This window comes from Ictalurus punctatus, chromosome 3, assembly GCF_001660625.3.
Source record: "Ictalurus punctatus breed USDA103 chromosome 3, Coco_2.0, whole genome shotgun sequence".
NCBI classification, from domain to species: Eukaryota; Metazoa; Chordata; class Actinopteri; order Siluriformes; family Ictaluridae; genus Ictalurus; species Ictalurus punctatus.
The window spans coordinates 24,440,655-24,455,450 of record NC_030418.2 but is presented as its reverse complement, the minus strand read 5'-3'; the positions used below and the strand labels follow the sequence as shown (position 1 = coordinate 24,455,450).

At 38.9% G+C, this 14,796-nt stretch overlaps 1 protein-coding gene across 2 annotated transcripts in view; it reads left to right on the top strand.

Moving 5' to 3' along the window:
• LOC108262816 (cilia- and flagella-associated protein 46) overlaps positions 1 to 14,796 on the top strand; it is a 74,062-nt gene that overhangs the window by 7,265 nt on the left and 52,001 nt on the right. The window contains exons 5-17 of one of the 2 annotated variants that reach the window (XM_017463162.3): positions 2,312 to 2,476; positions 2,578 to 2,701; positions 2,935 to 3,023; positions 7,004 to 7,150; positions 7,229 to 7,328; positions 7,442 to 7,540; positions 8,383 to 8,573; positions 8,772 to 9,000; positions 9,195 to 9,315; positions 10,122 to 10,248; positions 11,420 to 11,535; positions 11,886 to 11,965; positions 13,268 to 13,380. In XM_017463162.3, the coding sequence (XP_017318651.1) occupies positions 2,312 to 2,476; positions 2,578 to 2,701; positions 2,935 to 3,023; positions 7,004 to 7,150; positions 7,229 to 7,328; positions 7,442 to 7,540; positions 8,383 to 8,573; positions 8,772 to 9,000; positions 9,195 to 9,315; positions 10,122 to 10,248; positions 11,420 to 11,535; positions 11,886 to 11,965; positions 13,268 to 13,380 (1,701 nt within the window). Of the gene's footprint in view, positions 1 to 2,311; positions 2,477 to 2,577; positions 2,702 to 2,934; positions 3,024 to 4,058; positions 4,252 to 7,003; positions 7,151 to 7,228; positions 7,329 to 7,441; positions 7,541 to 8,382; positions 8,574 to 8,771; positions 9,001 to 9,194; positions 9,316 to 10,121; positions 10,249 to 11,419; positions 11,536 to 11,885; positions 11,966 to 13,267; positions 13,381 to 14,796 lie in introns of those variants that run through there. The other variant, XM_047154072.2, reaches the window with a different exon arrangement.

Sequence of the window (14,796 nt, the reverse complement as noted above, 5' to 3'; positions counted from 1 at the left end):
TGGTCACTATGCTGCCTGGGCCTTTGCACATCATTTCAAGGCTGTTACTGCCTGAAGTTCATTTGCCTTTCACAACATCTTTGATCCATCGTCAGAGCATGGTGGAAATTGAGATGTACTGACAGCACACCAGACATCAGATAGTAGCACTCATAACAGCACTGAATAATTGAACTAGGCTCAGTTTCCCCAAAGCGTTGCTGTGTTTAGATAATCTTAACTGTTAGAAAGTGTTCCAAAAAGTGATCCTCACTCAGCCATCTTTTGGGACAACACGCCCTGAATATTTTGCTCTCATCCCTTGTTTGCCATCTCTTATTTCTCTGTTCCATTTCTCTCTAATGCTCACTATAGCATATTCCCCTTTTTCCTTGCATGTTTAAAAATTTAGATTACATTTACAATTACAGTATTCAGCAGATGCCCTAATACAGAGCCACTTACAGAAGTGCTTTGTAATCTCCATTTATAACATATCCTCATACTAGTACAAATAGGTCAGGGTCTAATAATACTATTAAGGTGTAGGAATACTAAGAATATTATCATGGTATAAGAACAGCAAGAATATTTTCTGGGTATAGGAATACTAGGAATACCTTCAAAGTCTAAGAGTACTATCAAGGTCTAAGAATACCACCAAGGTCTAAGAATACTATGTACAGTTGCATTCAAAATTATTGAACCCCTATTGCAAATCAGTTTTATTGTCAAAATGTACAGAATTTTAGCTGTTTGAAATGAACAAATCAAACAAAAGCAACTGAAATAGTTCAACACATCAAATACTTCAAGTACCCCACATTCAACTGAAAATACAACTTATAATGACTTTTCCAGTTTCAAAATTATTCAACCCCTTCATGGCAGGCATCTTTAGTACTTAGTAGAAGGTCCTTTTGCTGTTATGACCTGCTGCAAATGAGACGCATAGCTTCTAGCAGAGTTCCTGGGGAATCTTAGCCCATTCCTCATGAGCAATGGCCTCCTATTACTGTTTCAGTAATATTCTTGGGTTTGTGTGTTCCAATCGCCTTCTTCAAATCCCACCAGAGATTTTCAATGGGGTTCAAGTCAGGTGACTGTGATGGCCCTGTAGAATCTTCCAGGACTTCTTCTGCAACCAAGCCTTGGTGGAATTTGAGGTATGGTTGGGATCATTGTCCTGTTGGAAGGTCCAATGACACCCAAGCTTCAGCTTTCTCACAGACAGCATGAAGTTTTCTCCTAGGATTTCCTGATACTTCAATGAATCCATTTTGCCTTCCACACACTGCAGGTTTCCAGTGCCAGAGGATGCAAAGCAGTCCCAGAGCATCACCGAGCTACCACCATGTTTGAATGTAGACAGAGTGTTCTTTCTTCATTCTTCTTCCTCCAGATATACTGCTGATCCACCATGCCGGAAAGTTCCAGTTTTGTTTCATCGTGCCACAGAACAGAATCCCAAAACTTCTGTGGCTAATTTATATGATTTTGAGCCGACTTTTCTTGTGCTTTTGGGTCAGCAGTGGTGTACGTCTTGGAGTTCAGGCATTGATACCTCCTGCTTTTAGTACACACCATAATGTGCTCACTGAAACCTCACTGCCTGTTGCCACCAAGTCTTGCTGCAGATATTTTGCAGTCACTCGAGAGTTTTTTCACAACCTGCCTTCTTACAAATCTGGTTGCAGCCATTGATAGCTTCCTTTTTCTGCCCTGTCCAGGTATTTCATACATTTTTTGCCCCTAGCCAGTTCTGGTATTTCATGTGTTCCAGCTCAAGCACATCTGGTGCAACTAATGAAGCCCTTAGTCGCATCAGGTGTGCTTGAGACAACACCTGTTTTGCATATTTGTGCTGTTGTGAGGGATTCTATTCCGGGGGTTGAATAGTTTTGAGGCTGGAGAAATCATTATAAGTTGCATTTTCAGTTGAATTTGGGGAAACCACTTGAAGCATTCGATGTGTTGAAATATTCCAATCGGTTTTGTTTGATTTATTCATTGAAAACAACTGAAAGTCTGTAAATTTTGACAATAAAACTGTTTTGCAATGGGGCTTGAATAATTTTGATTGCAACTGTATTAAGGTGTAAGAATATTATCAGTGTACGAGTAAGATTATTATAAGCATCTAAGATTAATAAGAATACTATCAGGTTCTAAAAAATAATAGGAATACTATCAGAGTCTATGATTACTGTGTAAAACACTGTCGTTAATGTTTTTATTGTTGCACATCTAATTCTCTCTCTCTCTCTCTCTCTCTCTCTCTCTCTCTCTCTCTTTCATTACCTCCCTTTCCCCCTCCCTCTCATTCATGCAGATACCATTTCCTAGTCTTCAATGCTTCTGTTCTATACCTTCAGACAGTGAGAGTTTTTCTGCGGCCTGGCTGGCAGCGGTACCTGGTCTCCTCTCTCACCCAGGTGCTCAATGCTCTGGAGGAGGTAGTTGATCCTGACTGTGCCTGGCGAGCTGAACTGATGATGTAATATATACTTCAGATGTTTTTTACTTAGTTTTTTGCTGAGCAATCTTAGTGGCATGTGTTGAGGCTTCCTTTCAAATTACTCTTGCTTTTATGTTCAGACTCCTTGTGGAGTGCCTGGTGGATGCTGGAAAAGAGAACGATGCTGCTGATTTTTCCAAGGTCACCTCTGATTTTATAGAGCAGCACACACCTGAGCTGTATCCCCGAATTTTCTCCATACAGGTAAATCATTTGCACTCCCCTCTGGTCAATTGCACTGTTTATTACATTCTGCCCACACAGCTGAGCCCCCCTGGCTGTCTTGGTCTCAGCAATATGCTACCAAATGAGACCTGTATATTTCCTTTTTTTGTTCCCTTATTTTTCAATCTGTCAGTTCCCCAGCTGCGTTTCAAATTTTATAATCACTGCTTTTCACTGTTTTATGCTGGTATTCTGTTTGACATGATTCACAGGTGCAGCATGATCTTATAGATGTCACCAACATTTTAACAAAAGCAAGTCCAAAATTACTTGCCATCTATAAACTGCAGAAGCTTAAAAAGTGAGTTGATTGATTCCACTGCATTCATGGATTTTTTTCTTCTTTTTTTTTTATATGAAAACAAGTGTTGTGTATTATGTGCCTGTGGTATTAAAGTAGATATTATCTCTGTATTATGCATCTGAATGGATTCTGATCAAACATCAGAATAGGGAAAGATGTGATCTCAGTGATTTTGACTGTGGCATGATTGTTAGTGCTAGACGGGCTGGTGTGAGTATTTCTATAACTGTTGATGTGCTGGGATTTTCATACAAAACAGTCTCTTTAGTTTACTCAGAATTGTGCAACGAAGAGAAAACATCCAGTGAGCAGCAGTTTTGTGGATAAAAATGCCTTGTTGATGAGAGAGGTCGTTAGACTGGTTTGAGCTGACAAGAAAGGCTACAGTAACTCAGATAACCACTCTGTTCTTGTGTAATTGTGGTGAGCAGAAAGGCACCTCAAAATGCACAACATGTAGAACCTTGAGGTGGATGGGCTACAACAGCAGAAGACCACTTCAGGTTCCACTCCTGTCAGCCATGTACAGAAAGCTGAGACTGCAGTGGGCACAGTCTCACCAAAACTGGACAGCTGAAAACTGGAAAAATGTAGCCTGGTCTGATGAATCCCGATTTCTACTGAGGCACACAAATGATAGGGTCAGAATTTAGCACCAACTACATGAATTCATGGACCCTCCCTGCCTGGTGTCAACAGTCCAGGCTGATGGAGGTGGTGTAATGGTGTGGGGAATGTTTTCTTGGCACACTTTAGGCCCGTTAATACCAATCAATCATTGCTTCAATGCCACAGCCTATTTGAGTATTGTTCCTGATGGTATGCATCCCTTCATGGCCACAATTTTCCCATCTTAATGGGAAATCATAATGGGATACTTCCAGCATTATAATACAACATGTCACAAAAAAATTTATGCTGTTTTGAGCGCAAAGGGAGGTTCTGCCCAGTATTAGTATGGTGTTTCCAAGTGAGTGCATGTTTGTTTTCAGCTGAGATAATTGTGTTTTAAAGGGAGTGTGGTCCCTTTAAGTGAGCGTTACTGGCTCGACCAATCAGAACGCGCCATTCACGAGCACCGAACTCAGCTCAACTGTGAGAGGAGTATTAAACTAGCAATTGTTTCAAGGACCGTTGAGTGTTAAGTTTATTTAGTTCGTTACTTTTATTTAGCGGTTGGTTAGTTTACTTACCTTCAAGTAGGTATATTGTGCATGCATGTTAAGTAAGTATGACTATGCTATTTTCACTGTTGTTTGACTTTAATTAAGCTGAATGCACAATATGGTAATGTAGAGTTATATATGCGGTTATGCTTCTGGTTTTAGTAGAATTCTGCCACAGTTGTATTTATATTTTTTTGTGTTGACATAAAGAATATATATAAGAATATAAATGAATGTATTGTCTTTATGGCTTGTGTTATTGTAGTTTATATTTAATTAATAAGCTGTGCTTGTATGCTGTTTGCGCATGCGCACTGGGTCAACGCGCAGTTAGCGGTTGAAGACGTGCTTGAGAACCGTGTACGCTCTCACTAGGTGTGCAGTGCTTGTTATAAAGACCACAGCAAAGTCCTTTTAGTTTATTAATTCACATTTGCCTGAAATTGAGCCATAAGTGCTCTGGTTGAAGAAAATATGACAAAATGCACACATTAGTAAAACAAAAATATGAGGCCTTTACTCATGTTCTAACCTTACCAATAAATGCCATGGCAACATGGGAATAACTGCATTTAAAAAATCATGATCTAAGTTTCCACATTTTAGCTCTGCTTTAACCCCCCCCCCCCCCCCCCCACACACACACACACACACTTTTACATCCTACCTAAAAGTCTGACGAAAATGCTAACCTTTACCACGTTCTGTATCTTCCTCAAAATGTCAATTTCATGCCCAATCTTACAGTTATTTAAAATCAGTTACAATCTGTAATGTCAACTGTGATCTCTTACATGATCAATTTGTCCGCGTGTAGCACACATCCTGACCCAAATGTTTTGAATGTAAAGTATTTGGATGTAAAGATTACATGCATTAGTGTTTGAGTCACAATGCTCTTCTTCAATACAGTGGTCATATACAAAAACACAGTTCATCTTACAGATTTCTATGGGGACAGGGTTAGATTCTAGTAACTGTGGTTGTTGTACAGCATTGTTGTGACTTCAAAAACATTGGGGCCATCAGCGAATCACATTGCTGCACACACTTCATGGTTTTAGCCAGGGCGGTTTCTGGCCATTTTGGTGCCCTAGGCGAGATTCCTGTTGGTGAACCCTCCATACACCCACGCCCCATTTAACCACAATCATCCACACCTTCTAACACCACACAATGTGGGGAAATACGTTTTTATTTTAGAAATAAAATTACTAGCATTATGCACAGGATGAAAACATGCACTGCCTATTGGAATTATTCATGTACAATAACTGTGACTTTTTTTCTGTTCAGACTGCAGTTGTTTGGCAGGTCTACACTGGTTGTCATAGTAACTATATCTTCAATATGCACTAAACTAGAGCTGCAACAACTAATCGATAATAATCGATTATGAAAATCCTTGTCAACGAATCTCATTATCAATTAGTTGGTCTGCGCGCGGCACGGGGGACACAAACTTATGTTTATATCCAAAATGCTCCACTGTGTGTAAAGGGTGGGGAAACTGGTGCAAGCTGCTTAAAAGGTTTAGTTTAATTTAAGCTTATTGTCATTATATGCTATATTTGCGCGCTTGCAGTGTAAATTCTGTCGTTTATTATAACGGAAGCAATGTGTTAGTAACGAGACCACGTTGCTGATCACACGCTGTGTAGAAGCAGTGATACAGAGTGTAGCGTGAGTAAGATCTGTAATGTCTAATTAAAACATTATGATCACAAGTAAACGCGTGAAATAATGTCTAAAGGCAGCGAGTAACAGACACCACAAGGTGCAGTGAAAGTGAGTTGCATTATTTTTATGGTCTGATGTTTATATTTGTAACACTCAGTTTGTGGATTTTATTTTAAATAAACAAAAAAAAAGGCATTGAAAGTTTGCCCCGCCCCATCTGATTAATCAATTAATTGAAAAAATTATTGGCCAGCTAATCGATTATGAAAATAATTGCAGCTCTACACTAAACATTAATTTCTGATCACCGTCTTTCTGATAGCATTTTTTAAAAATCAATCTTTATTATGCCAATATTCAGCTGCTTAAATATGGGGAATTCTTGCTAGGACAGCGTGTCATTTGTGAGCGTGTTGTGCTCGTCATGATGAAGCGCTAATAGGTGGCAAAGCAGGTCTTTACCGTCCATAGACTACTAGTCGCATACCTTTTTATATTTCTTTTTTTTCTCATCCTCTTTTTTCTTTTTGCGATACTGAACCCCTGATGGATTTGACCTTTCCATGATGAAAAACCAGTCAAGCACAGATGCTCGTCACCCTATTCATCTCTATCTCTCTTCCTAACCGCGCCCACTATCACCAGGGATCCCAGATAAATAATTGCATGCAATCATAAAGTGTTACCTGATTAAAAGTAGAAAAAAACTAAATAACTTACTAATTTGTAATAATAATAATAATAATAATAATAATAATAATGCACTCTCTTTCTAGTGGGTGCATGAGTCGTTCGGGGTCGTCGGGGCACTCAGTGGCGCCCCCAAGCTGGTGGCACCTTAAGCGACCACCTAGTTCGCCTATGCCTTGAAACAATCCGGGTTTTAGCATTAAGCTATTATCACCAAATTTTAACTGTATGTTCATCTATGGTTGCCTTAGTGTTGTACGCAACTTGGCGAGAACTAGCTATCTGTGGTGTGATATGCACATGGTGCTTGTACCCCGGAGACTGCAGCTTATGGCTATATTTTTATTTGAGTGCTCTGCAGTTACTGCATCATTTCACACTCTGAGTGAGTGGAAGTATATAATGTACTGGAGTGTTAATGTATATCTCTGCTGTTTCCAGCATGGATGTGAATGAAGGCAGAAATGAGTCTGATGAACTGAGGGAGATTTTTGTCCTGCTGACTCGTTCATCCTCGACCCAATCACCTGCCTTTAACAGTTTTAGTCCTGACACTGATGGCAGTCCTCACATCCCATCGTCTGACAGGTAAATATGTTATCCTATGACATGACTAATGTAAACATATTAAACTCATACAGTGATCAATACCTTTTTATATTAAAGGATTGAGCTCCTTTTGGAGTTGGCCTTCCTCTCTCTACAATTGAAAGAGCAGTTCATAGCTGAGGAATGTGTAAAGGAGCTAAAGACCATTGATGACACAGTGAGTGGACTGAATGCCCCTAAATTTTGTAATTTCTTGGAACAGTTAATCATTACCTGCAGTTACAGTGAAGTAGAGAACAATACTCCGCATGTGTTTTCTTTTCAATGCAGGATGTTGGGGAGCGTATCATGGTGGAGTGTGTTGAGTGTGAGCTGGCCCTAGGTAAACAGAATGGCAACATTGAGGACTATACTAAAAGCAGTGTGGAGGTACTAGTATTTGTACTACTTGTACAAATATTTAGTGTAACTTAGTTAATGCATTCTTTTCATGTGGTGTTAATCCATGGTGGCTTTGTGATTAAAATCTGTGATGTTCCAATGTAAAATGCGTTCATATTTGCAAAAGGTCATGCATTGAAAGAAAAAAAAAAAGATTTTCATTTTTGGCTAATATACGTGGCTGACATTAGATAGCAATTGATAAATATAATTATAGTTGAATCATAAGTGTTTCATTGGTGCACTCTGCTCCAGGCTGTTCCAGTACACTGATAACACCAGAAATTCTTCACTATGTCTCTCTTTCCATTCCTCCTCTTCGCCATCTCTTCCCTCTTCTTGATCCTTCTTTCATCCCTACACCCCAGCAGATGCACTCCTTTCATTATGTGATCAAGCTGACTGAGATTAATTTGCAAGAATGACTCAAAGTCATACAAAAAAATCTTTATTTTGAGTTTTAATATCATGCATACATAGCATAAAAACACTTGCGGAAACTGAATATATTTTACCTAAACAAACTTCCTGTGTGGTTGCATAGACGTGGAGGTTTGAACTGATAAGCTTTGGTCACTTAAATTTGATTTAATGTAGTAAGTTCATTCAAGCTTCAGCAGGTGCTTTCAAATGCACGCAACTGTGCACACTGGAGTGTAATTTGATCATGTTTTATTTTGGGCTGAAGTAAGTAGAGCAGTTCATGCACACAATGAGAAAATCCAAATTCTTATTATCTCTATAAATCAACTTAATTAGCTCTGCTCACACACTCTGATGGTCTATATGTACTGTGCACTGTTCAACCTGGCTGCGTGTTTTCTTCTCAGGCCCAGTTAATCGTAGTAAGCCGTTTAGAAGCATTGCTCCTCAGGGCACTGAAAGAGGGAGATGCTGATGTGACACAGAGTGTGTGTGCCGCTCTCTGGAACAGCTGCTTACCTCTGCTCCAGCATAATCTCCGGAAGAACCTCAAACGCCCTCTGTTCACACTTTCACAAGCCCTAGAAAACATCAATAGGTTTGTGTATGTTTTGTTATTTACATGTGCAGGAGACTTGTTGCCTAATACACTGTTTTAATTCTATTACACTTGGTCATGCCACGTTCTGTCAGTGTTTTCTTTTATTTCTTGTTACAAATTGCTAGAAAAAAAATAATAGTAAATACATATTCAGTATTTGTTAAATGGACTTTTTCTTTGTGTGTTTGTCATTAGCATGTTGCTGGACATGCGGTGTCAGATCCATGCTGAGCTGGCTGTGATAGAGGAGGAAGCGGAGAGGTTGGAGCCTGCAATGCAGCACCTCCACACAGCCCTGGACCTGGATGAGAGCGGTCAGTTCCAACAGCGTCTGTCCTTCTCCCTTCACCTCCTTCAACTGCGCAGCAAACTTTACAGCACTCCCACACGCCCAGAGGACCAGGCAGCCATGCTCATTCAACAGGTCTGATCACTTGCATGCTACACAATTGTACTTTATGATATTATTAGTCCTGTGCTATGCTAACCTGTGTAATGACTTTCAGTGTAAATAAGCTGAACTGTAAGAAGTGAGCAATGCAATCAGTGTTAGAATTTCCACCATTGTAATGTTAGGATGGGTTTTTGTTGTTGTTGTTGTTTTTTTTGCATATGAAGACAAAAGAGCGACTGAGTGATGAACCAGCAAAGAAATGGCGCCCCACACTGGTTAGTGCTGGTATTGCTTTGGCACCTGACACCTTCCAGATGGTCCTGGATGCAGACAGCACAACTAAAGGTATTATTATTTTAATATGTTTAGCTTTTGATGTTTTGGCATTGGAATGTCTGTGGGTGGTAGTAGACTTGGCAGTTAACAAGCACTTTACAAATGCTTATGTGGAACGCCACCCATATCGCTATTGGCATTTTCCCCCCACATTCACCCTTACATCTTACCGGTCTGTGGCAAATATGTCCCTCTGATTGATCCTTCCTCATCCTGTGCCTGTGTCTGACAGTGATAATACACAGTGTTTGTGAATCTTGTGTAGGCTGAAGTTTGCAAGCACATAAACATAATTTTGAGCCAAACAAAATCAGTTTTATACAAGAATAGTAGTATTTTTCAACACAAAAAGGTTTAATTTTTCAACACAGAAAAGTCTTCAGGACAGAGGGCTTGCATTTTGTACTTTCTCAGTTATGTAACAAGCTGCATTTCATGAGAGAGATTTCATGCTGTGTATAGCTTTATACTGTAATTGAAAACAGGTACCAACTTGTTTTGTGGATGTTTCAGACATTAAATGTCACTATAAATAGAGTAAATGAATGATTTTTAAAATTTTTAATATGTAAGAACCTAATTAACAAATTGCTGTGACATAAGAGGAATAAAACAGTCTGGGGCATGGTAACTGCGTCTGATAACCCTGTCATTGATTATTTTCCTATAACAGCACACTTGTATGCCTTTATTAGTTACGTGGCTGTGTTTTTCAGATTATTTGGTTCTGCATCTTTTTATACAGTTTGGCGTCTATAGAATTTCGCTGATACCAGTTTCTTACTTTTGTTTTATTTTTCATGTTTGATATTCAGTGCCAGGTAGCAGACTACAGGACAGTGTGGAGCAACTTGCTGCTAAGGCCAAGCACTACAAGACCTGTGTACAAAAAGTAGAATGCCATCTTGCCAGGCTGGAGAAAGACACAGATGACCGAGAGAGGTATAGGGAGCTTACTTGAGCTTATCTGTTTCCATACAAATTTACTCCCAAGATGTCAGATGTCAGTGTGAGATTTGAGTTATAGTTGGATCTGTGTTCTTAACTTGGACCCTCACAGAAGTGTTGCAAAAAGTTTCAAGGATTATGTGGTAAGGGCATGTGAAACAGCACTGTGTGATTTATAGGAATCCATGAGGAGCTCATTAATAGGGCCAGCACTAGAACCAGTTCTACTCAGAGAGAGAGAGAGAGAGAGAGAGAGAGAGAGAGAGAGAGAGAGAGAGAACATGCCATTAAAAATGGCTTGGTCTAGAAAGAATTTATTGTAACCCAACTTAGCTACCTAACCAAATATGCATGTTTATAAAAAGGTTATTATAGTTAACAGACAGTAAAACTAAATCTATAATAAACTTTCTTTGTAAATTTAAATAATATACTATACAACGTAACGGAAACAAAACTACTCTCTCTGAAACTGAACAAAAAAAAAGAGCTAGAATGATTTTTATTTTTCTGTGCAAAGTTCACATGAAAGTCAAGTTTAGTGTGAGTAGATGCGCTGTGGGAATTCTGAAATTAAAGTCCATGCCTAACATTAACACCCTAATAATAGCCAACTGTTTTCCTGTATGCACCTTCTGTTTTAACTTTTGCTAAAGGTAGTAGTAATAATAATAATAATAATAATAATAATAAGAAGAAGAAGAAGAAGAATGAAATGCTCACTTATATTGACTCATTTAAAAAAAAAAAGGCCACATGGATAGTCAAGAAGTAAATCTACAGAGTGTACAGAAACATTAGGGTAGTCAGGCAATATTCAATGTACTAAAAAAGATACAATTTGTTTTTGGCTAGTGTTTTGCATGTTCTCCCTGTGACATGGCTCCATCTGAGTTCTCAGATTTCCTACCACATCCCCAAAAATCAAAATACTGGTGGGTGGATTGGCTACCCTAAATTGCCCCTAGGTGTAACTGAGTGTGTGTATGTTTATGTATGATGCCCTGTAATGGACTGGCAGCCCATCCAAGGTGTTGTGTTATCCATGGGATATTTCCAGAAAAAAACAACCCACACTAGAACATCATATTGCTTAGCTCCAGTGTTGCTAAAGTTTCTCATTTATCATTGTGTTGTCTTGTATTTCTGCTTGTCTGTGTGGCAGGATGAGGCTGTGGGCATCCCTAGTCAAGGCTGCACGGAAACAGGAGTTGTGGGATGTGTGCAGGGCAGCTTGCCGCTTCTGCCTACTTTATGATGACAGGAGATGGAAAATCGAGTGTAAGACATCTATTTACGTTAGTCTCATTATGTTTTCTACTGGAATCATTATGGGTCCTCAGTAGTCTCTGTCACTGGTTCATTTGAATAGATTAACACTCTAGATTGATCTGTATGCGAAGCATTTAAAATATATAAGCTTGTGGACCAATATTTGACACTTCCATTATATTGCACCCTCTAGGGCTAATTGAGTAATGGCAGTCATTATATGATTGTGCATGATTCATTGATTGTTACTGCAGACAGGATAGGAAAATTAGCTTGAATTCCTGCTATGATGAATAACTGGTGCCAATTAAAAGAATTAGAAGAGCTGTGTGTATGTGTGTGTGTTCTCGTGACCCCAGGTACACAGATGTACAAGGAAGAGAGTGGAGAGCGAGAGCTGCTGCGTCTGCTGGCTGAGGTCTACTTCATCAGTGCGGAGGTAGGACAGACACTCAGAACCCGGGAATGTACCTTCATGCACTCAGTGATGTTCATGTTTTACACCATTAATGAAATATGTCTTTGAAACAAAAAAGCATGTGGAATTGCACTAATTGGAAAAAAAAACATTGCATTAACAGTTCTTGCATTTTAATGCATTGCATTTTCAGGGTTTGCATTATTATTGGGGGCTGCAATTCAATATGGTTGCATATTTAAACTGAATATTTCAGTTGGAAACATTTCAAACAATTTCATTATTAAAAATTCAATAATCAATATTCAACTTCCAAAGTACATTTCCAAAATATTCCGTTTGTTTAAAAGTACCATCTATAATATTCAACAGGCAAATTTCAGTCCATTTCATTTCGCTCGCACAAATTTGGTGCTTCAAAGTGTTGACAGGTAGAGAGAGGCCTACGCAATTTTATTTGTCCAAATGGACCAGGCGGTAAGTACAAGCTATGATTATCAGGGCCAGTATATATGCAAAAAAATATTCAGTGTTTTTGTTTGATTCCTCAAGAAGGCCTCACTCTACCTGTTGCTTTAGTCTTTATCAACAATGGCTTCGCTTGCACCACCTGCTGGTGAGGTGCACTGGCAGCAGATGGAGATTTTGAATTTGAGACAGAATTTGAACCACTGAATTTGTGGGAATTAATTTTTAAAGCAAAGTGAAATGGACCAACATTTACCTGTCAGATATTATACGAGGTATTTTGAAGCAAACTGAATATTTTGGAAATAAACTTTGGAAGGTGGATGTTGATTAATTTTTAATAATGAAATTGTGAAAATACAATCCATTAAAATACAAGAACAGTTAATCCTGTAATGTCTGCAAATATAAATCAGTAATAGTCTGAACTAAAGAATGAGCTGACAGAAGTTTGGGGTGACATTATTAACACTGCCCAGGACCCCTGGGCTTGGCCCTACAACCACATCTCTTGAAACATTGAAAAGAATTGAGAGAAAAAGGTCACTGCAGTTTCTCATGACCAGCCCAATGTAAAAACCAAAGTGGAGGTTACAGACAGTTTGGGTAGAACTTTAGTAATGTCTTTAGTAAGGTATTTTAGTCCTACAGTGCATTATGTTTGTATATGAATGTTTTAAGAGAACACTGTTTTTAACTGATGGTTTAATATGATTTCAATCCATATATGAACCCACCATATCTGCCATACCTGATCCCACTTTTCGTAACACCATAAACAATCTCATAGCTCCTTGCTTGTACAATATATGGTCTCTGCCACTTGTCTTAAATACTTTGTTTTGTGTGTCTTAGGCAATTATTCACAAACTCCGCTCTGAGGGAGTAGAACTCAATGACTCGCCCGTCCCACCTGTTAAGAGAGGAGTACCCACACCTGAGAATGACCCTCAGTGGACTCTTTACAGGTACACACAAATAGAATTACATGAAAGGGTTAAACATCTTTCTCAAACAATATTAACCCTCTTACCCCTTAGTTCCCACAGTATTATGTCCCACAACCCTATATTCCCCATAGAAACATCACGCCAACCCTGAGTTCCCAGGCCAAAATTGGCCCCAAAATTAGAATTTTAATTTTAATATTTTAGGCCTTGAAACAACTTATAATAATGTTTGTGTAATGTTTGTGTTACTTTGAAAATGAAGCAGTTCAGTGTTTTTACTCCACTTAGAGCACAATTCTTAACTATAGAAATGACGAAAAATGCTCGCTAAAATCCTTATACTCATTTAGAAGTACCATACGAGCATCAGCGTGGTCAATGCCTTTGAATAAATTCAAGTAAATAAATAATAAATAAATAAATAAATAAATGCATTTTAGTGCCAAAAGTCAAGTTTCTGGTGATAATCAGACCAACAGGTAGTGTTTTCACGAATGCAAAGAAACGGTCCCGTTATGACTCCAGACCCCTGCAGTGTCAGTCGCACTGGTTGATGCTGAAGACGGATCAGGGTCTGAATCAGGAGAGTTTGCGTCTCTATCAGTTTCGGTTTCGGTTTCAACATCGCCTGAACTTTCACTGCTGTCACTATCTAGAATCCTCGCTCTCGCCTGTGTATGTTTTCTCTTTTTTTTCACTGTTTTAGATGTACCTGTGTTCACTGTAGGTGTAACTTTAGCTGGAACACGATTAGCTTTTCACTTTGGCATTTTTAGTTCACTTCTACTATTACACCAATATTCACGCTTGGATCTTCATTGTAATGCCGGCATAATAACGTAATCACGTCGTGACGTCATGACATCATCAACCTTCCGGGTTAAAAAATAATAATTAAATAAGTAAGGAATCATAGCAGAGTAATGCCGGTACACCGGCCTTACGGGGAGAACATTTACACTGTAAATCCGCTATATCGGCCTTACGGGTATTTGGCATAGACAACCAAGCCGGTATATCGTCCTTACGGGAATAGATCAAAGACGGGCAAGCCGGTTTTTCGGCCATACGGGGTAAGAGGGTTAATAGAATGGTCTTCAAACATTTTAGTGACTGGATCAATAACAAAAGGTCACATCAGTAAAATCCCTTACAGCATATTATAAGTTTCATTGGCCTTTTTTTATGTAATATAATTTTGATTATGCAACAGTTTGTTCAGGTCCAATAAATTGATTGGTCATGGAGTGTTCCAAGAGTGCTGATATTTAGTATAACAGTATTGACACATTTCACTGTTTGTATCATTCTGATTGTCTGTGTTTTCTACAAAAAATTCCAATTAATAAGAGCAGTAGTTCATTACATTGCACTCATTACTACACTACTGGCAGTCAGTCTGTGCTCTATTCAGGTGGCTTCTTTGGGAACTGT